At 42.4% G+C, this 26,713-nt stretch overlaps 2 protein-coding genes across 2 annotated transcripts; both read left to right on the top strand.

Annotated features, from left to right (window-relative positions):
• Positions 1-6,649: 6,649 nt before the first annotated feature.
• On the top strand, positions 6,650-10,753 carry LOC143421077 (TBC1 domain family member 2A-like). Its single transcript, XM_076889990.1, has 3 exons — positions 6,650-6,906; positions 7,531-7,652; positions 7,982-10,753. The coding sequence occupies exons 1-3, from the start codon at positions 6,748-6,750 to the stop codon at positions 8,181-8,183; spliced, it is 483 nt and encodes a 160-aa protein (XP_076746105.1). The 5' UTR covers positions 6,650-6,747; the 3' UTR covers positions 8,184-10,753.
• Positions 10,754-20,640: 9,887 nt separating this feature from the next.
• LOC112431616 (TBC1 domain family member 2A-like) lies at positions 20,641-22,864 on the top strand. Its single transcript, XM_024800283.2, has 4 exons — positions 20,641-20,925; positions 21,010-21,195; positions 21,820-21,941; positions 22,458-22,864. Exons 1-4 carry the CDS (start codon positions 20,755-20,757, stop codon positions 22,657-22,659), a joined length of 681 nt encoding a protein of 226 aa, XP_024656051.2. The 5' UTR covers positions 20,641-20,754; the 3' UTR covers positions 22,660-22,864.
• The last annotated feature ends 3,849 nt before the right edge of the window (positions 22,865-26,713 follow it).

Below are 26,713 nucleotides of genomic sequence, written 5' to 3'. Positions count from 1 at the left end.
GTCTGCAGCCGATGTTGCAGACTGCCTCATGGCTGAGTCAAATCTGTTGAAGAAATGATTCAGTTCATTTGCCCATCTCACATCCCTCCCAGGCAGAGAGTTCTGCTGTTTGTGGCCCGAGATGGTTCTGAGGCCTCTCCAGACTTCACCAACGTTGTTTTGTTGAAGCTGGTTCTCCATCTTCTGCCTGTAGCTCTCCTTCCCATTCCTTATCAGTCCCCTCAGCTCTCTCTGCACCCTTTTCAACTCCTCTTTGTCTCTGGATTTGAAGGCCCTCCTCTTCTGCTTGAGGACAGCTTTAATTTCTGGGGTAATCCAAGGTTTGTTGTTGGAGAAACACCGTACAGTCCTGGTAGGTACAGTGTTATCCACACAGAAGTTTATATAGTCAGTAATGCATGTAGTAAGGCTGTCGATGTCCTCACCGTGGTCATCACAAATCACCTCCCACACAGTCGACTCAAAACAATCCTTAAGAGCCTCCTCGCTCTCCTCTGACCATCTCTGTACTGTGCGGGTGGCTGGTGGCTCCCTGCGCACTAAGGGCTCATACACAGGGACAAGGTGCACCAGGTTGTGATCAGATCTGCCCAGGGGAGGGAGAGGTGATGAACTGTATGCCTCTTCTGCATTGGCATACAGTAAGTCCAGTGTTTTATTGACTCTGGTTGGGCAGGTCACATACTGGGTGAAGGTGGGCAGTGTGGAGTCCAGTGAGGCATGATTGAAGTCCCCTGATATTATGAGAAGGGCTCTCGGTGATTGTGTTTGCAGTCTGCTGACCACAGAGTGGAGAGAGTCACAGGCTGCATCCGCGTTGGCCGAGGGGGGGACATACGCTGTTATCGCGATAACATGCGAGAACTCCCGGGGCAGGTAGTACGGACGCATGCTAACGGCTAACAGCTCAATGTCTCTGCTGCAGAGTTGCTCTTTTACAGTGATGTGCCCAGGGTTACACCATCTGTCGTTCACAAAAACTGCCAGTCCCCCTCCTTTCCTCTTACCGCTGTCTCTGGTCCTGTCCGCTCGCAGCAGCTGGAATCCCGGTAGTGTCACGCTCGTGTCCGGAGTTAGCGATGTTAGCCACGACTCCGTTAGCGCAATTTAATTAGATTAGATTAGATTAGATAGAACTTTATTAATCCCTCGGGTGGGTTCCTCTGGGAAATTCGATTTCCAAAAAAGCACAGCACCGACAGAAGTTACAGAGTTATACACACACACATATATATAAATACAGAGACAATATAAATAAAATATACGAAGGGGATAAATATAATAAATAGGAATAAAAATAAAAATACAAGTGAATTGCACATTTCAAGTATTGAGTCTATTGCACCGTTGACTATTTACAAAAGTACTGCACAAAAGGTATTGCACAGTGAGGTGAAGAGGCACTACAGCTTAGTTGTTCCCCCCTCCTTTGTCCTCCTGTTTCCCCTCCCTCTCCCCTCCAGAGAGGAGTTAAACAGTCTGATGGCGTGTGGGACAAAGGAGTTTTTAAGTCTGTTAGTTCTTGTCTTTGGGAGAAGCAACCTGTCACTGAACAGACTCTTCTGGTTGTTAATGGCCGTGTGCAGAGGATGCCTGGCATTGTCCATAATGTCCATCAGTTTCTTTAATGTCCTTTTCTCTGCCACTGTCACCAGAGTGTCCAGCTTCATGCCGACCACAGAGCTAGCCCTCCTGATCAGTTTCTCCAGCCTGGATGAGTCCTTCTTTGCTGTGCTGCTCCCCCAGCACACCACAGCATAGAAAAGTACTCCAGCAACCACTGACTGGTAAAACATCCTCAGGAGCTTCCTGCAGATGTTAAAAGACCTCAGCCTCCTGAGGAAGTACAGTCGGCTTTGGGCTTTTTTATACAGGTGCTCTGAGTTGCATGACCAGTCCAGTTTATTGTCCACCCACAGCCCGAGGTACTTGTACTTGTTGACCACCTCCTAATCGAGACATTATTTATATTATTTCACTTTCAATGTGAAAAATTCTGTAAAAACGTTGAAAATAATGGTCACCCCTGTTCGCTGCAATGTAAAATAGTACAACTGCTGTCAGCCTTCATTAAGTTGCATCATTTAAACATTTGCATATTTTTATTCAACTTCTGCAGGATGCTTTGATGAAAGACTCCCTTTTCCCAAGTAGAGGCTTTACTAGAGGTCACAGGAACAGCGCTGCTGTTTTGGATGCGGAAAAATGTTGTCTTTCACTCTACCTGAGCTCAGTGTCTCAGTAAGGGCTCCGCCTCATTGTAGCTGACGCTGAAATGTTTGTGTGGGTTGCCATGACAACACCAGAAGTGCATCTGAGATCGTGTCCAAATTCATGGGCTGCATCCTCCTGAGGACTCGGTGTTCTGACAAAACGTCTTACTTTGGCAAAACGTCCTACCGTAAGTAGTTCATGCGTTCTCGGCGGCTCTAGTGACCCTCGAACTCTCGGCTAGCTATCGAGGTGGTGGATAACATACGTCTCCCCCACAAGAGCACGAACCTACAACTTTTCTACTACTGGTTTTACAAGGCGTACACGGTAAAAACATTATGCTGTTATTTGTTAAGCACTTGTGCACCTTGTGAAAAGAAATAAGTGGCTGAGATGGATGTCATATGTGCTATTGATATTATTTTACTCGTTTCTAGTTTTCACGGTGCTCCATGATTGTGAGAGGAATAAAAAAGAATTGTGGACATCAGTACGAAGCATGGATTCTTTTGACCAGAGTAGATACACTGGTCCCTTGAATATACTAATCTTTTTGAGGTGGGTGACTGTTCCTGTGTATTTACAGAAACAATGGTTGTGATAACTTCAGCTGTTTCAGAGGGTGACTGTTCGTTGCTTTGCGCACTTTTAAATCTGTATACAATGGTTTGTTCCCTTTTTGTGTTCTGAGGTTTAAACAAAGATGTACTAGATGTATTATACCGGTCCCTCGAATCTACAAATCTTTTAGATGTGGATGACTGTTCATTTTCATCTGTGTTTACAGAAACACTGGGTGTTGGAACCTCAGTAGTTTCTTTTTGGCTGACAGACTCTGGAGCTGTACAAGAGGAATAAAGAGCTGCAATGCTTTTGTGAACCTGACCTGGGAAGGGAGAGAAATATATTTTTGTTTTGTTTTTGTTTGTCTTCTTGTTTTATTTGATTCCTTGTGGGATTTGGATCCAACAAGTAAAGTATGCATATTATGCACACACACAAACACACATGCAGCTATTACCATTTCTTGTATTCTTGAATAAAGACATTGATCTGACACATTTAAAATGCAGCCAATTGTTTTTATTGTTATATTATTAAGAAAAAAGAAAAGGTGGGGGTGGGGGGATGTAAAGAAGAGCTTAAAGGAAAGGGCTAGAGGAGAGAAAACCCCAACAATTAGCAGGGCATTTTTTTACTTGGACAAATTGTTAATAAAGTTTCCATATCTGTAACAATGATGACAGTATAATTGTTTATAAACAATTATATTGACAATTATATGTGTCCAGTATGTTGGCTCATTTTCTTTTACTTTTTGCATTTGAAAATAAAAGTTGGGCTGATTTTGACACCATTACAAGAAGTGTTGTTAATGATTCTTTTTGAATTAAAATCAGGTTACCACAAATTGTTTTTTAATTTAATTTCATTTGAAATGTTTGTCAGTGGGTAAACAATTCGTAATGCAAAGTCAGAAACATCGAGTTATTCTTGTACTGCATGCTTGCAATAAATAAGTTGTCCTAACAGTCAGTCAAAGGAGCTTGGAAAGAAAAGCGTCTGGACTTCTTTGAGTTGAAGTGACTGATATATATATTTTTTGTCTGTTTGTTTTGTTGGTTTTTGTTTTTTGCCCTTTATCACCATTCCTCTTCCCTGCTGTTTTTCTTTCCCTCTTTCTTTCTCCCCTTTCTTTCCCCCAGTCATGTCTGTCCTATGTGTAGCAAGTGAAAATAAAATAAACAAGAAAAACAAAGGTGAATCAAATAGACCAATACGGCAAGGCCGGGATGGTCCATTTGGTAAAGTAAATCCGTTAGTTATATTTAACATAATGTTAAATGGCAACATTCTGTTTACAATGTTACCATTTCACATTATGTTAAATGGTAACATTCTGTTTACAATGTTACCATTTTACATTGTGTTAAATGGTAACATTCTGTTTACAATGTTACCATTTTACATTATGTTAAATGGTAACATTCTGTTTACAATGTTACCATTTACATTATGTTAAATGGTAACATTCTGTTTACAATGTTACCATTTCACATTATGTTAAATGGTAACATTCTGTTTACAATGTTACCATTTCACATTATGTTAAATGGTAACATTCTGTTTACAATGTTACCATTTTACATTGTGTTAAATGGTAACATTCTGTTTACAATGTTACCATTTTACATTGTGTTAAATGGTAACATTCTGTTTACAATGTTACCATTTTACATTGTGTTAAATGGTAACATTCTGTTTACAATGTTACCATTTTACATTATGTTAAATGGTAACATTCTGTTTACAATGTTACCATTTACATTATGTTAAATGGTAACATTCTGTTTACAATGTTACCATTTCACATTGTGTTAAATGGTAACATTCTGTTTACAATGTTACCATTTCACATTGTGTTAAATGGTAACATTCTGTTTACAATGTTACCATTTTACATTGTGTTAAATGGTAACATTATGTTTACGATGTTACCATTTTACATTATGTTAAATTGTAACATTATGTTTACGATGTTACCATTTTACATTATGTTAAATTGTAACATTATGTTTACAATGTTACCATTTACATTATGTTAAATTGTAACATTATGTTTACGATGTTACCATTTTACATTATGTTAAATTGTCAGTAGGCCTGGTACCGGAACAGGTACTGGACCCCCTTTTACTTTCAGCCATCAGAAGAGGGTACACTGTGGTCATAACAATACTCAGACTGTAGCATTTAAAGGTCCCAAAGTGTACCAGGAAAATATCCCCCGCACGATTACACCAGCAGCCTGAATTGTGAATGTGAGGGAGGATGGATCCATGCTTTCATGTTGTTCACTCCAGGCTGATATAAAAATGATATAACTAATACTACTTCTACTAATAATGACAATAACAACAAAATAATAATAATAATGTCAAAAATACCAGTAATAATAATAACAATAACAACATAAACAACAACATTACTACTAATAATAATAAAGATAAACAAATGTATTAAAAAATTAATAATGATAATAATAATAATAAAACTGATCATAACAGTAACAATATCAATCATAACAACAAGAGTACTAACAACAATAATAACAATAACAATGAAGGTGTTGCTGCAGATCTGAGTCCCGACTCTGCTGCCTTTCTAGTGCGGCAAAGAAAGTAAGAAATAGAAAAAGAAAAACACAAATAAACTGAGTGTGAGGGTTTTTCTACAAGTTACACTGAATATTTGCACAGACATGCTGACTGTTTGCTGGGAGACGTCACCTGTCTTTTATAGAATAGCAGGTAAGCTGTTCTCTGCCGCTGCTCACACACAGACTCACACGTGGTCTGGCAGACCAACTCGTCATCGTACGTAAGCCGGCTGTCTGTGACGTCGTCTCTTCCGCTCATCTGGTGAACGCCGTCACAGACGTAATGTCCTGAGAGGAGAAGGCGCACTTATTAAGGTCTCATAAACTTTCAAAGCTGACCTGCATTCAGCACATGTGTCTGAAAGCACCCACTCACCGCTGTAAGCTGAGGAGCCCAAACGACTGATCACGCTGACCAACAAATAGCGAGCAGTTTACTGGGAGAGGGCAGCGGCACCACCCGTTAGCTTAGAAATGGGCTCCATCCATACTTGAAATGAACGGTGTGCCTTTTCCCTTACCTCTTCAGTAAAGGCTGTGTCCTGGCTGATCACCAGCTGCTGTGTCAGAACAATGGGGCTGTTCTTCTTCTCCACGGTGAACGATGGAGTGAACGTAAACCACTTCAGCTGGAGGATCAGCACACTGAAAGAGATGAGACAAAGAGGAGAGGCTCAAAGGAAGACGCAAGGAGGACATGACATGAACAAAACTGACACCGACTGAACTGTGGTGGTTTGAGGCCTTTGGGGACCGATTTGAGGTTACTCACTTTGGCAGGTTCAAGAACAACAGCTCCTCTTTGATCTTCTTAGCTCCGCACTGGCATTCGTAGTCCAACAGGCCGCCCTGCAGCAGGGAGCAGGAGGAACAGGTGCATTAGAGTTAAACTCTTTTACAGATGAATTCACATATTCGTGGGAGCAAGCCTGTTCACAGAATAGAGTCTAAACAAGCTCTTACTTTCAGACTCCAGCCCCGCCCTTCAGCAGCTCCGCAGCATCCTGCTGGCTGGCACAACCTTGCCATTGGCTGCTGCCAGGGACTCAACAGGTTAGAACAAAAATATAAATATTATATCTGAGTTCTTATGTGGACCCGCCTTCCAGACACAACGTCACCTTCCATGAATGTCCACAGGTTAGCGGCCCTCGCTCTGCTGGTCCTCCAAAGTGACGAAGACGCCTTCTGGTGTCTGGTGGCAGTGGTGGAAGCCATCATGCCTCAGGACTACTACACCAAGAATCTGGTTGGCCTCTCAGGTCAGCAGACACACTCACCTGCTTGCCTGCTGTGATCTGTTTTAGTGATCAGTGAGGCTGATCTCTGTGAGTCTTTGTGCTCAGGCGGACCAGCGCGTGCTGAAGGACTTCATGGCGGAGAAGCTTCCTCGCCTGGCATCTCACTTTGAGGATCACAACATTGACGTCTCTCTGGTCACCTTCAACTGGTTCCTGGTGGTTTTTGTGGAGAGTCTGCCCAGCGACATCCTGATGCCTCTGTGGGACGCCTTCCTGTATGAGGGTACCAAGGTACCATACACCCGAACACACCATGACAGAAATGCAGACAACACTTGAATGCACCACAGTAGTGTCCATGGAAACAAAAATGATTTTGTTTTCACCTTTAGATGTCTTTATTTACATTTTAGGAGTAATAAGACATTGTTTACTAAGCATGGGGAACTGTCATGTGACATGAAATAGGAGTGGGAAAGCAGATCATTCTAGTAACGACCTCACAGTCTACCACAAGCAGCGTAAATCCAGACGATGAGCGGGACAATGGCTTTGGGCTTGTTTCTGCAATGTGACAAATGCAGCACAGCTTTTACATCGTTTGTCTCAGGAAATAAAATCACAGTTCAGACACAGAAATATATACCACACAGGGATAAATGCTGACAACAGCTTCAGCCACGTAGATCCAACCCAAAAGTTTAATTTAAACTTAAAGCTCAACTACCAAGTAAGTTAATATTATCTGGCAACTGAGGAACCAAGTGGCTTATTGGAAATCGATCAGAGCTGTAATGAGTAAAGGGCCCAACTGCACCACAACTGAAAGAGTAATTTTATGACTCACCTCCTCAAAGTTTCCAATTAATTGTGTGGCGTGAGTGTCCTGTTATGAAATGCGTGTCTGTGCTGCAGGTGATCTTCAGATACACTCTGGCTCTGTTCAAATACAAAGAGGACGACATCCTGAAGATTCACGACAGCGTGGAGATCTACCAGTACCTACGCTTCTTCACAAAGACCGTCTCCAATGCCAGGTACGCACTCGCCTCCACCCGCCTTAATCTACGAGCTGTTACACTCTCAGAAGTGTAGCGGATGTAGCTGTTGAATCTTTGAGCTTCAAACCCTTTTTACTGAAATTTTGTGAGAAGTTTAAATTTCCCTGATCACAGTAACAACGATTTAAAGATTTTTAAGTATCTGCAGCTCTCGGATACATGTGGTCCAGTCAGTCCAGTATTTCCTGCTCAAACTGCAGTACCTGAAGTATCAAGCAGCATAAAACAGAAACACTCAAGCTGATCAGTTTCCAGTTCCTCTGTGTTGGTGATCGAGTCCTTTCCACCTGCGTGTGTCCATGCAGGAAGCTGACCAGCATCGCCTTCAACGACATGAACCCATTCCCCAGCCGGCTGCTGAGGAACCGGCGAGTGCTCCACCTGGAGCGCCTGCAGGCGGAGCTGCGTGAGCTGGAGGAGCAGCACAAGGAGGTCATCACCGAGAGCGTCGTACGGAAAGACAAAGAGCTCGACGTCATGGTGAGCGAGGATGACGAGGACCTCTGATCACACGGGACGCTTCAGCTGCTCACTTCGAGACGACGATGAGTTTTCCATGAGTTCAAGAGAATTTTACTAAACCGGCTGTTAACTGGTTTCCTTCACACCAAACACAGGATTGTGTCAGGTTCACCATCTCTACTAACACTACAAGGAAACAGACGCATACAGATTTAACTGCATCACATCTCTGAAACAAGCTTGCAGTAAACAAATGTGTACTGTGTTCACGTGTGTAATAAGTCAGGCTGCAGAAATGTGCAGATGTATTTCAGTGAATTCATTTGGATTAATATGTGATAGCTTATTTATTTCATTGCATCTTTTGCTTTATACCTAAAAATGCGTGACATTTCTAAATGTAGTCACATCCCTATGAAACATGGTTGATTATCAGCTGTAGTCACAGCTGGTGATAAAGTAATTAAAGGACCATTTGAAGAGTAATACCAGCCGGCAGGTGTGGCAAGGCATCCAGCACCTAACCAACTATAAGATCAATCTCGGAGCTGCGGACGGTGACCTGGAGCTGGCAGAGGAGCTGAATATCTTCTTTGCCCGCTTTGAGACCAGGGTACCGGAGGTATTGGAGCCACAGCAGCAACACGCCACCCATAGCAGCACCACCCTCACCCTGGAAGAGCACGAGGTGAGGCGCATGCTGCAGGCTGTTAACCCGAGGAAGGCGGCGGGTCCTGATGGTGTGCCAGGTCGAATATTGAGGGATTGTGCAGGACAGCTGGCTGGGATCTTCACCAGGATTTTCAACAAATCCCTCGCACAGGCGACTGTCCCACTCTGCCTGAAGTCCTCCACCATAGTCCCCTTGCCTAAGAAGCCCCACATCACCGGCCTGAATGACTACAGACCGGTGGCACTCACCCCAGTGGTAATGAAATGCTTTGAGAAGCTGGTCCGCAGACACATCACAGCAGCCCTGCCCCGCAGCCTGGATCCACACCAGTTTGCCTACAGAGCAAACCGATCCACGGAAGACGCTGTAGCCACAGCACTCCATGCTGCATTAACTCACCTGGAAGAGCATGGTAGCTATGTGCGGATGCTCTTCGTGGATTACTGCTCAGCTTTTAACACCATCCTTCCACACAAACTGGTGGCCAAGCTACAAGACCTGGGGCTTCCATACAGCACCTGCATGTGGATCAATAGCTTCCTCTCGGGCCGTAGACAGAGAGTCAGAGTTGGCCATCACACATCCTCAGCCCTGAGTCTCAGCACTGGCTCACCCCAGGGCTGTGTGCTCAGTCCACTGCTCTACTCTCTCTACACACACGACTGCACTCCTCGCCACCACAGCAACATCTTTGTGAAATTTGCAGATGACACCACAGTGGTGGGGCTCATTTCCAAGGGAGACGAGTCTACGTACAGAGACGAGGTGGAGCAGCTGACGTCATGGTGTAAGGCCAATAACCTCCTCCTCAACACTTCAAAAACCAAAGAACTCATAATAGACTTCAGAAGGAAAAAGGCAGAGATCCAACCACTATTCATAAATGGGGACTGTGTAGAAAGGGTGGCAAGCTTCCGCTTCCTGGGAGTCAATATAGAGGAGAACCTTTCCTGGAGTGTGAACACCTCCGAGCTGCTGAAAAAGGCCCAACAGAGACTGTACTTCCTGAGAATTCTCAGGAGGAATAACATCACACAGAGACTGCTGGTGTCCTTCTACAGAGCCACCATTGAGAGTGTTCTAACTTACTGCATATGTATTTGGTACACTAGCTGCACAGGGGCTCAGAGGAAAGCACTCCAAGGGATCATTAACACCGCCCAAAAGATCACTGGCTGCCCTCTCCCCACACTGGAAGTTCTACACAACGCCCACTGTTTTAAAAAGGCCCAAAACATCATAAAAGACACCTCACATCCTGGCCACTCCCTGTTCGAACTGTTGCCCTCAGGCAGACGGTACAGGGCAATCAGAGCAAGGACTAATAGACTCAAACACAGCTGTTATCCAACTGCAATAACACATCTGAATACTACAAAAAAATGTCCATCACGCCACTCTTGTGTTAATCTATGCACGGTCTGAAGCATGTGTGTGGGAATGTATGTGAATGTTTTACTGTTATATCTTATTAGTATTTTAAGTATTCTATCTATTTTATTTATTGAATTTTATTGTTTTATTTATATTTTGATATTGCTAGGGATGATGCAATGATCGGGGACCATTCTTAATTTCGTTGTTCTCATGACAATGACAATAAAGTTTCTGATTCTGATTCTGAAATGTCCAGCTATTCAAAAATAGGGCATTCTGCACAATGAGTACTTTTTGGTACTTGAAGTATATTTTGATGCTGATGCTTCAGGGCATTGTGCTGCATTGTCGAAGCTCTCTGGGCTTCCGGTTAGAACGACCTCACAGTGTTTTATTTTGATCTGGTGTAAAGTGCATTGTGCAGAAATGACAGCATGATAGTCACATGATAAAACTGACTTTTCTTTTTTTTTTTTTTAATTTTACTGGGTGTGCATCTTGTTCAAATGTCTTTTTCAGCATTTGTACATAAATATTCTGTATATAAATATTTGATTTTCATTTATTTTACAGAGTCCTTTATTTTGTTTCACAAATATGACATTCATGTCAAATGACATCTGCAGACTTTATAATGACCAGCAGGGGGCAGTGTATTGCAGTCTATGAAAACATTTACTGAGACCTGTTTCATGCACTAGTTTCATGTCTCATTGAATCCAACATGATGTTGATTTTGTAAATTAAGGTCACATGTTCATCACATCTAATTTCAAAACACTGATCAATTTAAAAAAAAATAATAATTCCATACCAATTGCAGGAATAAAATAGGAATAAATAACAAACGAGAAATACATACAAAACAAGAGAAAGGCACACATGAGAGAACAGGTCACATGACAGCACAGCATTATCTACCCACAATTTGAACTAAATAACAGATAGCACAGGCAATGAAAAACGGAAATCAGAATAAATTTAAAAACTTTTATTGATGTTAACTTGAAGTGCTGAATTAGCCCTGTTGTCAGTTCAAATCACTTCAATCTATAGCGCACTTTAAGGTCTTTAGACCTTGAAAAGTAATACACTGCAAGGTAAGCTTGCAGCATCTTACTTTAAGGTCAACTGTGAAACTTTGTGGAAAGCCTGAGACAAGTTGATGAGTCAGTGAAGCGCACTTCCTTCTGATGACGGCTATACTGAGGTGAGTTTTTAAGCATATCCTGAACTTTATTCATTATTAGACTTCTGACACCTGGCAAATAAACTCTCATGCGATATGAGAACATAACAGCAAAAAGCCAGTAGCTGGTACATGAATGGATAAAAATTGGATCCCTCTTAGATTGAATTGGTTGCCCTCTTATATTACGTTGTTTTGAACCTAACCGCATCCACTGAATTAATGCAGTTTTCAGGACAGTAAAAACAGAGAACTCTGATATACACAATTTCTGATTGCTGATAGTGTTTCTTAATGCAAAATGGGCTTCCATTTAAAATGCAATTGCTTTATGTTTGATCTTTAGTGAAGAAGGGTCATTTTTGATTCTGTGGACAAGGGATGCAAATGGAATGTGAAGGCAACAGGTAGTAGGGTGAATTAGGGTTTCGTGTGGTCTTCAGTGCATGAATTTTATTGCCACTTTATTTCAACTTTTTATTAATGTACTCAAAAGAAAAACAAGAACCACAAAGGAGATTCTTGTGATTCTTGTTTGTGCTATCTGTTTGTGAAAGAAAGCACATTTTACCACATCATACTGTGTTTGCTGCCATTTATTTTACTCGTCCTGCCTGAGTGTCTGGGCTGCGTTTGTCTGTGCACCTTTGTTCTGGCCTTCTGCTGATGGGTTTCACATGCTGGGCTTTCCCTCTTGGTCCACACCCAGCAGCCTGCTGCTGACCACACACAGCCTACAAACTGATCCATCCATGCATCCATCCATGCATGCATGGCCTGGTTATTGTTGAGTTATCACCTCCAGCTCCTTGCTCATAACCAGGTAGATACTGGGCTGGGCCTGATCTCTGAGCTCAATAACAATGACAAAAATGCCAAACACTTTACTCTTCATGGTAAAAAATGTTTATAATACAGTAAAAACTGGATGTAGCCAAAATCAGTGTTTTATATACAGTGTAAGTGAACAACATTGCTACACTGCTGGTGTTTGATTGATAGAGGCTTTCTTTATAAGAACTATGATATCATTTCTTTTGCTGATTAACAGTTTTTATATAATTTTTATATCATATATAGCTTTCAAGAAGCCAAAGATCACTGGACGAAAAGACTACAGACCTGTGGCTCTGACATCTGGTCAGGAAGTCTTTTGAGCGCCTGGTTCTCTCCTATCTTAAGACCCTCACGGCCCCCCTCCTGGACCCCCTGCAGTTTGCATACAGAGCCAACAGGTCTGTAGACGATGCCATCAACATGGCCCTACACTTTGTCCTGCAGAATCTATGCTAGGATCCTGTTTGTGGACTTCAGCTCTACCTTCAACACCATCCTTTCAGACCTTCTTCAAGGATTGCTTTCCCAGATGAATGTGCCTGATCCCATCTGCCGGTGGATCACTGACTTCCTGACGGACAGGAAGCAACCAGTGAGGCTGGGGAAGAATGTCTTGGACTCCCGGACCATCAGCACGAGCTCCCCTCAGGGCTGTGTTCTTTCTTCTATGCCCTTCTCCCTGTACACCAACTGCCGCACCTCCAACCACCAGTCTGTCAAATTAATTAAGCTTGCAGATGACACCACCATTATTGGACTCCTCTCAGACGGGGATAAGTCTGCCTACAGGATGGAGGCTGAACATCTGGTGTCCTGATGCAGCCGCAACAACCAGGTGCTGAATAAGTGTTATTTTCATTTACCACTGGCCCAAGTACATTTTTATTGGCTTGTGAACAAAGCTGTAGTTTTTGTATTTTTAAATATTAACGCAATTTAATTGACACATTATTTATATTATTTCACTTTCAATGTGAAAAATGCTGGAAAAACGTTGAAAATAATGGTCACCCCTGTTCGCTGCAATGTAAAATAGTACAACTGCTGTCAGCCTTCATTAAGTTGCATCATTTAAACATTTGCATATTTTTATTCAACTTCTGCAGGATGCTTTGATGAAAGACTCCCTTTTCCCAAGTAGAGGCTTTACTAGAGGTCACAGGAACAGCGCTGCTGTTTTGGATGCGGAAAAATGTTGTCTTTCACTCTACCTGAGCTCAGTGTCTCAGTAAGGGCTCCGCCTCATTGTAGCTGACGCTGAAATGTTTGTGTGGGTTGCCATGACAACACCAGAAGTGCATCTGAGATCGTGTCCAAATTCATGGGCTGCATCCTCCTGAGGACTCGGTGTTCTGACAAAACGTCTTACTTTGGCAAAACGTCCTACCGTAAGTAGTTCATGCGTTCTCGGCGGCTCTAGTGACCCTCGAACTCTCGGCTAGCTATCGAGGTGGTGGATAACATATGTCTCCCCCACAAGAGCACGAACCTACAACTTTTCTACTACTGGTTTTACAAGGCGTACACGGTAAAAACATTATGCTGTTATTTGTTAAGCACTTGTGCACCTTGTGAAAAGAAATAAGTGGCTGAGATGGATGTCATATGTGCTATTGATATTATTTTACTCGTTTCTAGTTTTCACGGTGCTCCATGATTGTGAGAGGAATAAAAAAGAATTGTGGACATCAGTACGAAGCATGGATTCTTTTGACCAGAGTAGATACACTGGTCCCTTGAATATACTAATCTTTTTGAGGTGGGTGACTGTTCCTGTGTATTTACAGAAACAATGGTTGTGATAACCTCAGCTGTTTCAGAGGGTGACTGTTCGTTGCTTTGCGCACTTTTAAATCTGTATACAATGGTTTGTTCCCTTTTTGTGTTCTGAGGTTTAAACAAAGATGTACTAGATGTATTATACCGGTCCCTCGAATCTACAAATCTTTTAGATGTGGATGACTGTTCATTTTCATCTGGAATTGCCCACCCCTGTTCTACATGCTTCTGAGGGAAACCTCACACTGAAGATTGGCAAGATGGCGCCGGTGTGTGTGGCTGCTCGTCTGTCACTGCCAAGTTTGTTCCTGTTTATGTTATTTTTAATTTGTGTCATTCATGAAACAAAGTCTCTGCTGAGGTATGATCGCCAGACACTATTGGACCTCAAACCTGTGGTCCAAAATATTGTGTCCTTTGGAGCTGGTGGGCAGCAACCCCTGCCCCCATTTGCATCGGAAACCCCGGGTTACCTGTACCGGGTTCCCACGCTACCTTCCCGGCGAAAGCGTCCTCGTCGCCGGGGTAAACGAAGCGGTCGCCTGGTGAAGCTAAAGGTTTACCTAAAGAATTATTCTGCTGTTTTCCGACCAGTGCATGGATTCTTGCCAAGGCTGTTTGCGTCTCGGCGTTTTCTGGATCCTGTTGATACCTGTTTGGTGCCTGTGGTCGGCTTTGATGATGATGCTCCTCGGCCTCGCTGCCCATGCCCTCCCAGGCTAAACCTCCGCTGTCAACATTATCGGAATCTGAGATCGCTGCGGCGGGTTTCTGGACCTCCTGAACCCCGAGCGCCAACTCCAGCTCCAGCTAGGATTGGCCTGGTGAACGCCAGATCACTTTTAAACAAAACTTTTATTCTTCGGGACTTCTTCAGTTCCCGTGATCTGGATTTTCTGTGTGTGACTGAGACGTGGCTGAGTGTTGGTGAGTCCAGTGTTCTATCTGAACTTTTACCTGTGGATTGTTGCTATTTTAACTCGCCACGGACGTCAGGCAGAGGTGGAGGCACAGTGACTGTTTACAAAAAGGATTTTAAATGTAAGCAGTGTTTTCTACAGCCTTCGTTCTCCAGCTTTGAACTTACCTCATTTGAGGTGAGTCGTACAAACCCGATTTTCTGCGCTGTCATCTATCGCCCCCCAAAATACAATAAGAACTTCATAAACGACTTTTCTGATTTTTTAGCTGGGATTATGCCCAACTATGATAGTGTTCTTATTGTTGGAGATTTTAATATACATGTATGCTGTCCTGATAAGCCACTGGTAAAGGACTTTTTAAGCCTTATTGACTCTTTTAGCCTGGTACAGTCCGTACGTGGCCCTACACATGAGCACGGACACACACTGGACCTTGTTCTGTCATATGGTCTGCCTGTCACTGACTTGGAGATTTGTGACTGTGCACTCTCAGATCATATGCCTGTGTTATTCAACGTTGGTTTGACATATACCGCAGTTAAACCTGGCGCTGCTACTCGGTGCTGTCGGGTTATTAACCCCGCCACTGCTGCGCAGTTTTCTGCTGCTTTTAATCAGCTCGGCGGGCCTTCTGACTTTGTTTCCTCTGACACAGAAGACCTACATTCCTGGTTTAATTCTTGCTGTCAAAAAATCATGGACTCTGTGGCTCCTTTAAAAACCAGGCAGCTTAAGGCTAAACCTGAGCCTTGGTTTAATGAGAGCAGTCGTGCTGTTAAGAGGGAATGTCGTCGAGCAGAACGGAGGTGGAAAAAGGATAAACTGCATGTATCATTTCAAATTCTCAAAGACTGCTGGCATCGCTACCAGAACACTGTTAAAGAGGCAAAAAGGGAATATTTTGCAAATATTATTTCTTCCAACTGTCATAACCCACGTGTGTTATTTAGGACCATTGACACTGTTCTTAATACTCCTTTGAATGTCTGTTTGGAAGTTTCTCCTGAGATTTGCAATGATTTTCTGAACTTTTTTATTGAAAAGGTTGTCACCATCAGGGCTCTTATCACAGCTCCTGACTCTGACCCCTCTGTCTCTGTCCCTTGCGCTGCTGTTTTCACTCAGTTTGAGCTTGTGACGCTCTCCTCTTTAGAGGATGTGGTTCGCCATATTAAGCCCACAGGTTCCCCACGGGATCCTGTCCCTCCACAATTCTTTAAAGAAATTTTTCCTAGTATACAACAGTATGTCCTTGACATTATTAACAGCAGTCTGTCTTCTGGTGTGGTTCCTGCAAATTTCAAACATGCAGTAGTACAGCCACTGCTTAAGAAACCTGGCCTTGATCACACAGTTTTAGCGAACTATAGGCCTATTTCCAAGCTGCCTTTAGTCTCCAAGGTTTTAGAGAAAATTGTTTTTAGTCAACTGAAAGATTTTCTAGATGAAAATGGAATCTTTGAGGTTTTTCAGTCAGGTTTTAAAACCCTTCACAGCACAGAATCTGCATTACTAAGGGTTTTTAATGACATCCTTCTGGCATGTGATTCTGGTAACCATGTTGTTCTTGTCTTGCTTGACCTAACTGCTGCCTTTGACACAGTAGACCACAATATTTTAATTTCTCGATTACATGATGTAGTGGGTATTGGTGGCACTGCACTCAATTGGTTTAGGTCTTATTTGTCAGATAGAACTTTCTCTGTCAGCCTTCTCGGTTACGAATCGTCTTCTGCTCCTCTGTCATGTGGTGTCCCACAGGGCTCAATTTTAGGGCCACTGCTCTTTTCTCTGTATCTACTGCCTCTGGGTTCTATCCTTAGAAGGCATGGGATCTCATTTCACTGTTATGCCGATGACTGCCAAATTTATTTGACACTAAAACGCAAGGATGCCATCTCCATAAAACCTCTCTTGACATGTCTAGATGACATTAAAGCTTGGTTGGCTCGAAACTTTTTAAATTTTAATAAAAAGAAAACAGAAGTGTTGGTGTTTGGACCCAGTGGTCCCTGTGAGTCCTCCTCTGTTGTTTTAGGATCCCTGGAAGTCTATTTTAAATCTGTTGTTACTGACCTTGGTTTTAAGTTGGACAGTGATTTTAAATTGGACAACCAAATCAGAGCAGTGGTGAAGTCCAGTTTTTATCATTTAAGGCGACTGGCAAGACTAAAATCTTTTCTTTCGAGGCAGCACCTTGAAACAGTGATCCATGCTTTTATTTCTTCCCGCCTGGACTACTGTAACTCACTTTATGTGGGGGTCAGTCAGTTATTGCTCTCACGTCTGCAGCTGGTTCAAAATGCGGCTGCACGACTCCTAACAGGAACTCGAAAGAGAGAGCATATAACCCCCGTGCTGGCCTCTCTGCACTGGCTGCCTGTGTCTTTTAGAGTTAATTTTAAAATTCTTATGTTTGTTTTTAAATGTCTACACAGTCTTGCCCCGCCTTACCTCTCTGAGCTTCTTCATCCCCACATACCCTGTCGGTCTCTCAGGTCAGCTGACCAGCTGCTCCTGGAGGTACCGAGATCCAGGAGGAAGCTCAGAGGGGACAGGGCCTTCTCTATTGTGGCTCCAAAATTATGGAATAATTTGCCCATGCATGTTAGAGAGGCCCCTTCACTGTCCACTTTTAAATCACGTCTTAAAACCCACTTTTATTCCTTGGCTTTTAACCTCAGTGAGACTTAGTTTCTTTTTTAATGCAGTAGTTATTTAATTAATGATTTCACTCTTCTTTTATTTGTTTTTTATTTATATCTCATGTAATTTTATTTTACAGTTCCAATGTACAGCACTTTGTGTCAGCTGTGGTTGTTTTAAAGTGCTTTATAAATAAAGTTGATGATGATGATGATGATGTGTTTACAGAAACACTGGGTGTTGGAACCTCAGTAGTTTCTTTTTGGCTGACAGACTCTGGAGCTGTACAAGAGGAATAAAGAGCTGCAATGCTTTTGTGAACCTGACCTGGGAAGGGAGAGAAATATATTTTTGTTTTGTTTTTGTTTGTCTTCTTGTTTTATTTGATTCCTTGTGGGATTTGGATCCAACAAGTAAAGTATGCATATTATGCACACACACAAACACACATGCAGCTATTACCATTTCTTGTATTCTTGAATAAAGACATTGATCTGACACATTTAAAATGCAGCCAATTGTTTTTATTGTTATATTATTAAGAAAAAAGAAAAGGTGGGGGGATGTAAAGAAGAGCTTAAAGGAAAGGGCTAGAGGAGAGAAAACCCCAACAATTAGCAGGGCATTTTTTTACTTGGACAAATTGTTAATAAAGTTTCCATATCTGTAACAATGATGACAGTATAATTGTTTATAAACAATTATATTGACAATTATATGTGTCCAGTATGTTGGCTCATTTTCTTTTACTTTTTGCATTTGAAAATAAAAGTTGGGCTGATTTTGACACCATTACAAGAAGTGTTGTTAATGATTCTTTTTGAATTAAAATCAGGTTACCGCAAATTGTTTTTTAATTTAATTTCATTTGAAATGTTTGTCAGTGGGTAAACAATTCGTAATGCAAAGTCAGAAACATCGAGTTATTCTTGTACTGCATGCTTGCAATAAATAAGTTGTCCTAACAGTCAGTCAAAGGAGCTTGGAAAGAAAAGCGTCTGGACTTCTTTGAGTTGAAGTGACTGATATATATATTTTTTGTCTATTTGTTTTGTTGGTTTTTGTTTTTTGCCCTTTATCACCATTCCTCTTCCCTGCTGTTTTTCTTTCCCTCTTTCTTTCTCCCCTTTCTTTCCCCCAGTCATGTCTGTCCTATGTGTAGCAAGTGAAAATAAAATAAACAATAAAAACAAAGGTGAATCACATAGACCAATACGGCAAGGCCGGGATGGTCCATTTGGTAAAGTAAATCCGTTAGTTATATTTAACATAATGTTAAATGGCAACATTCTGTTTACAATGTTACCATTATACATTATGTTAAATGGTAACATTCTGTTTACAATGTTACCATTTTACCTTGTGTTAAATGGTAACATTCTGTTTACAATGTTACCATTTTACCTTGTGTTAAATGGTAACATTCTGTTTACAATGTTACCATTTTACATTGTGTTAAATGGTAACATTCTGTTTACAATGTTACCATTTTACATTATGTTAAATGGTAACATTCTGTTTACAATGTTACCATTTACATTATGTTAAATTGTAACATTATGTTTACGATGTTACCATTTTACATTATGTTAAATTGTCAGTAGGCCTGGTACCGGAACCGGTACTGGACCCCCTTTTACTTTCAGCCATCAGAAGAGGGTACACTGTGGTCATAACAATACTCAGACTGTAGCATTTAAAGGTCCCAAAGTGTACCAGGAAAATATCCCCCGCACGATTACACCAGCAGCCTGAATTGTGAATGTGAGGGAGGATGGATCCATGCTTTCATGTTGTTCACTCCAGGCTGATATAAAAATGATATAACTAATACTACTTCTACTAATAATGACAATAACAACAAAATAATAATAATAATGTCAAAAATACCAGTAATAATAATAACAATAACAACATAAACAACAACATTACTACTAATAATAATAAAGATAAACAAATGTATTAAAAAATTAATAATGATAATAATAATAATAAAACTGATCATAACAGTAACAATATCAATCATAACAACAAGAGTACTAACAACAATAATAACAATAACAATGAAGGTGTTGCTGCAGATCTGAGTCCCGACTCTGCTGCCTTTCTAGTGCGGCAAAGAAAGTAAGAAATAGAAAAAGAAAAACACAAATAAACTGAGTGTGAGGGTTTTTCTACAAGTTACACTGAATATTTGCACAGACATGCTGACTGTTTGCTGGGAGACGTCACCTGTCTTTTATAGAATAGCAGGTAAGCTGTTCTCTGCCGCTGCTCACACACAGACTCACACGTGGTCTGGCAGACCAACTCGTCATCGTACGTGAGCCGGCTGTCTGTGACGTCGTCTCTTCCGCTCATCTGGTGAACGCCGTCACAGACGTAATGTCCTGAGAGGAGAAGGCGCACTTATTAAGGTCTCATAAACTTTCAAAGCTGACCTGCATTCAGCACATGTGTCTGAAAGCACCCACTCACCGCTGTAAGCTGAGGAGCCCAAACGACTGATCACGCTGACCAACAAATAGCGAGCAGTTTACTGGGAGAGGGCAGCGGCACCACCCGTTAGCTTAGAAATGGGCTCCATCCATACTTGAAATGAACGGTGTGCCTTTTCCCTTACCTCTTCAGTAAAGGCTGTGTCCTGGCTGATCACCAGCTGCTGTGTCAGAACAATGGGGCTGTTCTTCTTCTCCACGGTGAACGATGGAGTGAACGTAAACCACTTCAGCTGGAGGATCAGCACACTGAAAGAGATGAGACAAAGAGGAGAGGCTCAAAGGAAGACGCAAGGAGGACATGACATGAACAAAACTGACACCGACTGAACTGTGGTGGTTTGAGGCCTTTGGGGACCGATTTGAGGTTACTCACTTTGGCAGGTTCAAGAACAACAGCTCCTCTTTGATCTTCTTAGCTCCGCACTGGCATTCGTAGTCCAACAGGCCGCCCTGCAGCAGGGAGCAGGAGGAGCAGGTGCATTAGAGTTAAACTCTTTTACAGATGAATTCACATATTCGTGGGAGCAAGCCTGTTCACAGAATAGAGTCTAAACGAGCTCTTACTTTCAGACTCCAGCCCCGCCCTTCAGCAGCTCCGCAGCATCCTGCTGGCTGGCACAACCTTGCCATTGGCTGCTGCCAGGGACTCAACAGGTTAGAACAAAAATATAAATATTATATCTGAGTTCTTATGTGGACCCGCCTTCCAGGCAGAACCTCACCTTCCATGAATGTCCACAGGTTAGCGGCCCTCGCTCTGCTGGTCCTCCAAAGTGACGAAGACGCCTTCTGGTGTCTGGTGGCAGTGGTGGAAGCCATCATGCCTCAGGACTACTACACCAAGAATCTGGTGGCCTCTCAGGTCAGCAGACACACTCACCTGCTTGCCTGCTGTGATCTGTTTTAGTGATCAGTGAGGCTGATCTCTGTGAGTCTTTGTGCTCAGGCGGACCAGCGCGTGCTGAAGGACTTCATGGCGGAGAAGCTTCCTCGCCTGGCATCTCACTTTGAGGATCACAACATTGACGTCTCTCTGGTCACCTTCAACTGGTTCCTGGTGGTTTTTGTGGAGAGTCTGCCCAGCGACATCCTGATGCCTCTGTGGGACGCCTTCCTGTATGAGGGTACCAAGGTACCATACACCCGAACACACCATGACAGAAATGCAGACAACACTTGAATGCACCACAGTAGTGTCCATGGAAACAAAAATGATTTTGTTTTCACCTTTAGATGTCTTTATTTACATTTTAGGAGTAATAAGACATTGTTTACTAAGCATGGGGAACTGTCATGTGACATGAAATAGGAGTGGGAAAGCAGATCATTCTAGTAACGACCTCACAGTCTACCACAAGCAGCGTAAATCCAGACGATGAGCGGGACAATGGCTTTGGGCTTGTTTCTGCAATGTGACAAATGCAGCACAGCTTTTACATCGTTTGTCTCAGGAAATAAAATCACAGTTCAGACACAGAAATATATACCACACAGGGATAAATGCTGACAACAGCTTCAGCCACGTAGATCCAACCCAAAAGTTTAATTTAAACTTAAAGCTCAACTACCAAGTAAGTTAATATTATCTGGCAACTGAGGAACCAAGTGGCTTATTGGAAATCGATCAGAGCTGTAATGAGTAAAGGGCCCAACTGCACCACAACTGAAAGAGTAATTTTATGACTCACCTCCTCAAAGTTTCCAATTAATTGTGTGGCGTGAGTGTCCTGTTATGAAATGCGTGTCTGTGCTGCAGGTGATCTTCAGATACACTCTGGCTCTGTTCAAATACAAAGAGGACGACATCCTGAAGATTCACGACAGCGTGGAGATCTACCAGTACCTACGCTTCTTCACAAAGACCGTCTCCAATGCCAGGTACGCACTCGCCTCCACCCGCCTTAATCTACGAGCTGTTACACTCTCAGAAGTGTAGCGGATGTAGCTGTTGAATCTTTGAGCTTCAAACCCTTTTTACTGAAATTTTGTGAGAAGTTTAAATTTGCGAGTGAATGTGAGTATGAATGGTTGTCTGTCCTTGTGTGTTAGCCCTACGACAGACTGGCGAACTGTCCAGGGTGTACCCCGCCTCTTGCCCTATGACAGCTGGGATAGGCTCCAGTGCCCCCTGCGACCCTGAAAAGGATAAGCGGTAGCGAATGGATGGATGGATGGATGGAAGTTTAAATTTCCCTGATCACAGTAACAACGATTTAAAGATTTTTAAGTATCTGCAGCTCTCGGATACATGTGGTCCAGTCAGTCCAGTATTTCCTGCTCAAACTGCAGTACCTGAAGTATCAAGCAGCATAAAACAGAAACACTCAAGCTGATCAGTTTCCAGTTCCTCTGTGTTGGTGATCGAGTCCTTTCCACCTGCGTGTGTCCATGCAGGAAGCTGACCAGCATCGCCTTCAACGACATGAACCCATTCCCCAGCCGGCTGCTGAGGAACCGGCGAGTGCTCCACCTGGAGCGCCTGCAGGCGGAGCTGCGTGAGCTGGAGGAGCAGCAGAAGGAGTTCATCACCGAGAGCGTCGTACGGAAAGACAAAGAGCTCGACGTCGTGGTGAGCGAGGACGACGAGGACCTCTGATCACACGGGACGCTTCAGCTGCTCACTTCGAGACGACGATGAGTTTTCCATGTGTTCAAGAGAATTTCACTAAACCGGCTGTTAACTGGTTTCCTTCACACCAAACACAGGATTGTGTCAGGTTCACCATCTCTACTAACACTACAAGGAAACAGACGCATACAGATTTAACTGCATCATATCTCTGAAACAAGCTTGCAGTAAACAAATGTGTACTGTGTTCACATGTGTAATAAGTCAGGCTGCAGAAATGTGCAGATGTATTTCAGTGAATTCATTTGGATTAATATGTGATAGCTTATTTATTTCATTGCATCTTTTGCTTTATACCTAAAAATGCGTGACATTTCTAAATGTAGTCACATCCCTATGAAACATGGTTGATTATCAGCTGTAGTCACAGCTGGTGATAAAGTAATTAAAATGTCCAGCTATTCAAAAATAGGGCATTCTGCACAATGAGTACTTTTTGGTACTTGAAGTATATTTTGATGCTGATGCTTCAGGGCATTGTGCTGCATTGTCGACGCTCTCTGGGCTTCCGGTTAGAACGACCTCACAGTGTTTTATTTTGATCTGGTGTAAAGTGCATTGTGCAGAAATGACAGCATGATAGTCACATGATAAAACTGACTTTTCTTTTTTTTTTTAAATTTTACTGGGTGTGCATCTTGTTCAAATGTCTTTTTCAGCATTTGTACATAAATATTCTGTATATAAATATTTGATTTTCATTTATTTTACAGAGTCCTTTATTTTGTTTCACAAATATGACATTCATGTCAAATGACATCTGCAGACTTTATAATGACCAGCAGGGGGCAGTGTATTGCAGTCTATGAGAACATTTACTGAGACCTGTTTCATGCACTAGTTTCATGTCTCATTGAATCCAACATGATGTTGATTTTGTAAATTAAGGTCACATCTTCATCACATCTAATTTCAAAACACTGATCAATTTTTTTAAAAAATGAATTCCATACCAATTGCAGGAATAAAATAGGAATAAATAACAAACGAGAAATACATACAAAACAAGAGAAAGGCACACATGAGAGAACAGGTCACATGACAGCACAGCATTATCTACCCACAATTTGAACTAAATAACAGATAGCACAGGCAATGAAAACAAACGGAAATCAGAATAAATTTAAAAACTTTTATTGATGTTAACTTGAAGTGCTGAATTAGCCCTGTTGTCAGTTCAAATCACTTCAATCTATAGCGCACTTTAAGGTCTTTAGACCTTAAAAAGTAATACACTGCAAGGTAAGCTTGCAGCATCTTACTTTAAGGTCAACTGTGAAACTTTGTGGAAAGCCTGAGACAAGTTGATGAGTCAGTGAAGCGCACTTCCTTCTGATGACGGCTATACTGAGGTGAGTTTTTAAGCATATCCTGAACTTTATTCATTATTAGACTTCTGACACCTGGCAAATAAACTCTCACGCGATATGAGAACATAACAGCAAAAAGCCAGTAGCTGGTACATGAATGGATAAAAATTGGATCCCTCAGGGAGGCGCCACCACTTGATCTTCTCCACCGTCGTGGTTGGTGTTCTTCGTCGTCGTTGGCCAAGGTTGAGTCGGAGATCCATCACAAGTAGCCGATGTTGAGGGCCAATATTGGTTGATGGTATGACTTTTACGTTCGTGACTAGGCTGAGATGGGGTCTTCGGACTAGCCAGTAGTCGATTTGGGTGTCTCTGCCGCCGCTGGAGTACGTGATGAGGTGTGCCGGCTTCTTTTTGAAGAAGGTGTTGGTCACGGCAAGATCGTGGGCCTCTGCGTAGTCCAGTACCCGGCAACCCTCGTCGTTTCTGGTCCCAAATCCTTGGCCGCCATGGAATCGGTGATATCCGTCTCTCCCCTTGCCTACATGTCCGTTTAGGTCGCCGCCTACCGCCACGTGTTCCTCAGGGCTAATCGTTTGCAGGTGGTCGTCGAGGGCGCGCCAGAATTCTGTCTTCTCCTCGTCGGGGCAGTTGGTCTGTGGTGCATAGCAGGAGATAATCCGTAGGACGGTCGGGTCGGCGTCGATCTTCACTGACATGATGCGATCCGATATGCGGGTAACTTCGACCACGTTGTGCCGGAGCTTTATTATTAGACTTCTGACACCTGGCAAATAAACTCTCATGCGATATGAGAACATAACAGCAAAAAGCCAGTAGCTGGTACATGAATGGATAAAAATTGGATCCCTCTTAGATTGAATTGGTTGCCCTCTTATATTACGTTGTTTTGAACCTAACCGCATCCACTGAATTAATGCAGTTTTCAGGACAGTAAAAACAGAGAACTCTGATATACACAATTTCTGATTGCTGATAGTGTTTCTTAATGCAAAATGGGCTTCCATTTAAAATGCAATTGCTTTATGTTCGATCTTTAGTGAAGAAGAGTCATTTTTGATTCTGTGGACAAGGGATGCAAATGGAATGTGAAGGCAACAGGTAGTAGGGTGAATTAGGGTTTCGTGTGGTCTTCAGTGCATGAATTTTATTGCCACTTTATTTCAACTTTTTATTAATGTACTCAAAAGAAAAACAAGAACCACAAAGGAGATTCTTGTGATTCTTGTTTGTGCTATCTGTTTGTGAAAGAAAGCACATTTTACCACATCATACTGTGTTTGCTGCCATTTATTTTACTCGTCCTGCCTGAGTGTCTGGGCTGCGTTTGTCTGTGCACCTTTGTTCTGGCCTTCTGCTGATGGGTTTCACATGCTGGGCTTTCCCTCTTGGTCCACACCCAGCAGCCTGCTGCTGACCACACACAGCCTACAAACTGATCCATCCATGCATCCATCCATGCATGCATGGCCTGGTTATTGTTGAGTTATCACCTCCAGCTCCTTGCTCATAACCAGGTAGATACTGGGCTGGGCCTGATCTCTGAGCTCAATAACAATGACAAAAATGCCAAACACTTTACTCTTCATGGTAAAAAATGTTTATAATACAGTAAAAACTGGATGTAGCCAAAATCAGTGTTTTATATACAGTGTAAGTGAACAACATTGCTACACTGCTGGTGTTTGATTGATAGAGGCTTTCTTTATAAGAACTGAAGAGAAAATCTCCGTCCCGGTTTCCCTCCAAGGCACGAGCACCAATAAGCAGAGTTCTGTCCTTTCTTTATTAGATTCCTAATTATTCAAAGTAACACTCAAGTATGCCGTTCAGCTGGGTTAGTTACAGCGCCGGGAGTAGCTTGGGAGAACAAGGAAACACAGACTGCTTCAGGTTGCTCTTCCAAAATCAACTCAAAGGTTTATTCAGTACAAAACAGCTTATATAGAGGAAAAAAAGGTTCGTGTGTCAGCAAGTTCTCAGTTCAAACCGGTACAGACCAAATAAGGAAACGTCTTCCTGCCTTGTGAGCAAAGAAGTATCCTTTGTGTAGTTTATCAGTTCAGCTACAATTTATGATCATTCCAGCAAAATACACTCCTAGACATAGAATACAGAGTTCTTTCATTAGTGAATTCTGAAACAAACCACCTGGCCTTTAACGAGCCTTTTTCTAAGAGATAAAGAAGGGAGGATGGGAGTAAGGAAGTGGTCTCGTCTCTGTGGTATTTTCGACCTTGGGGTACCAGCCTGTGAGTTTTACACATCAATTCTTGGGTCAGAGAGAAAGAGAAAAACAACTAGTAAATGGGCCTTATTGAGTAACTCTTTTCTGTATAATATCACTACAAAACAATATCCTGTAAATGCTACCATGGTATCAAAATATCAACACAAGAACTATGATATCATTTCTTTTGCTGATTAACAGTTTTTATATAATTTTTATATCATATATAGCTTTCAAGAAGCCAAAGATCACTGGACGAAAAGACTACAGACCTGTGGCTCTGACATCTGGTCAGGAAGTCTTTTGAGCGCCTGGTTCTCTCCTATCTTAAGACCCTCACGGCCCCCCTCCTGGACCCCCTGCAGTTTGCATACAGAGCCAACAGGTCTGTAGACGATGCCATCAACATGGCCCTACACTTTGTCCTGCAGAATCTATGCTAGGATCCTGTTTGTGGACT

Source organism: Maylandia zebra, linkage group LG2 (assembly GCF_041146795.1).
Source record: "Maylandia zebra isolate NMK-2024a linkage group LG2, Mzebra_GT3a, whole genome shotgun sequence".
Lineage (NCBI taxonomy): Eukaryota > Metazoa > Chordata > Actinopteri > Cichliformes > Cichlidae > Maylandia > Maylandia zebra.
This window is presented reverse-complemented; position numbering and strand designations above follow the sequence as displayed.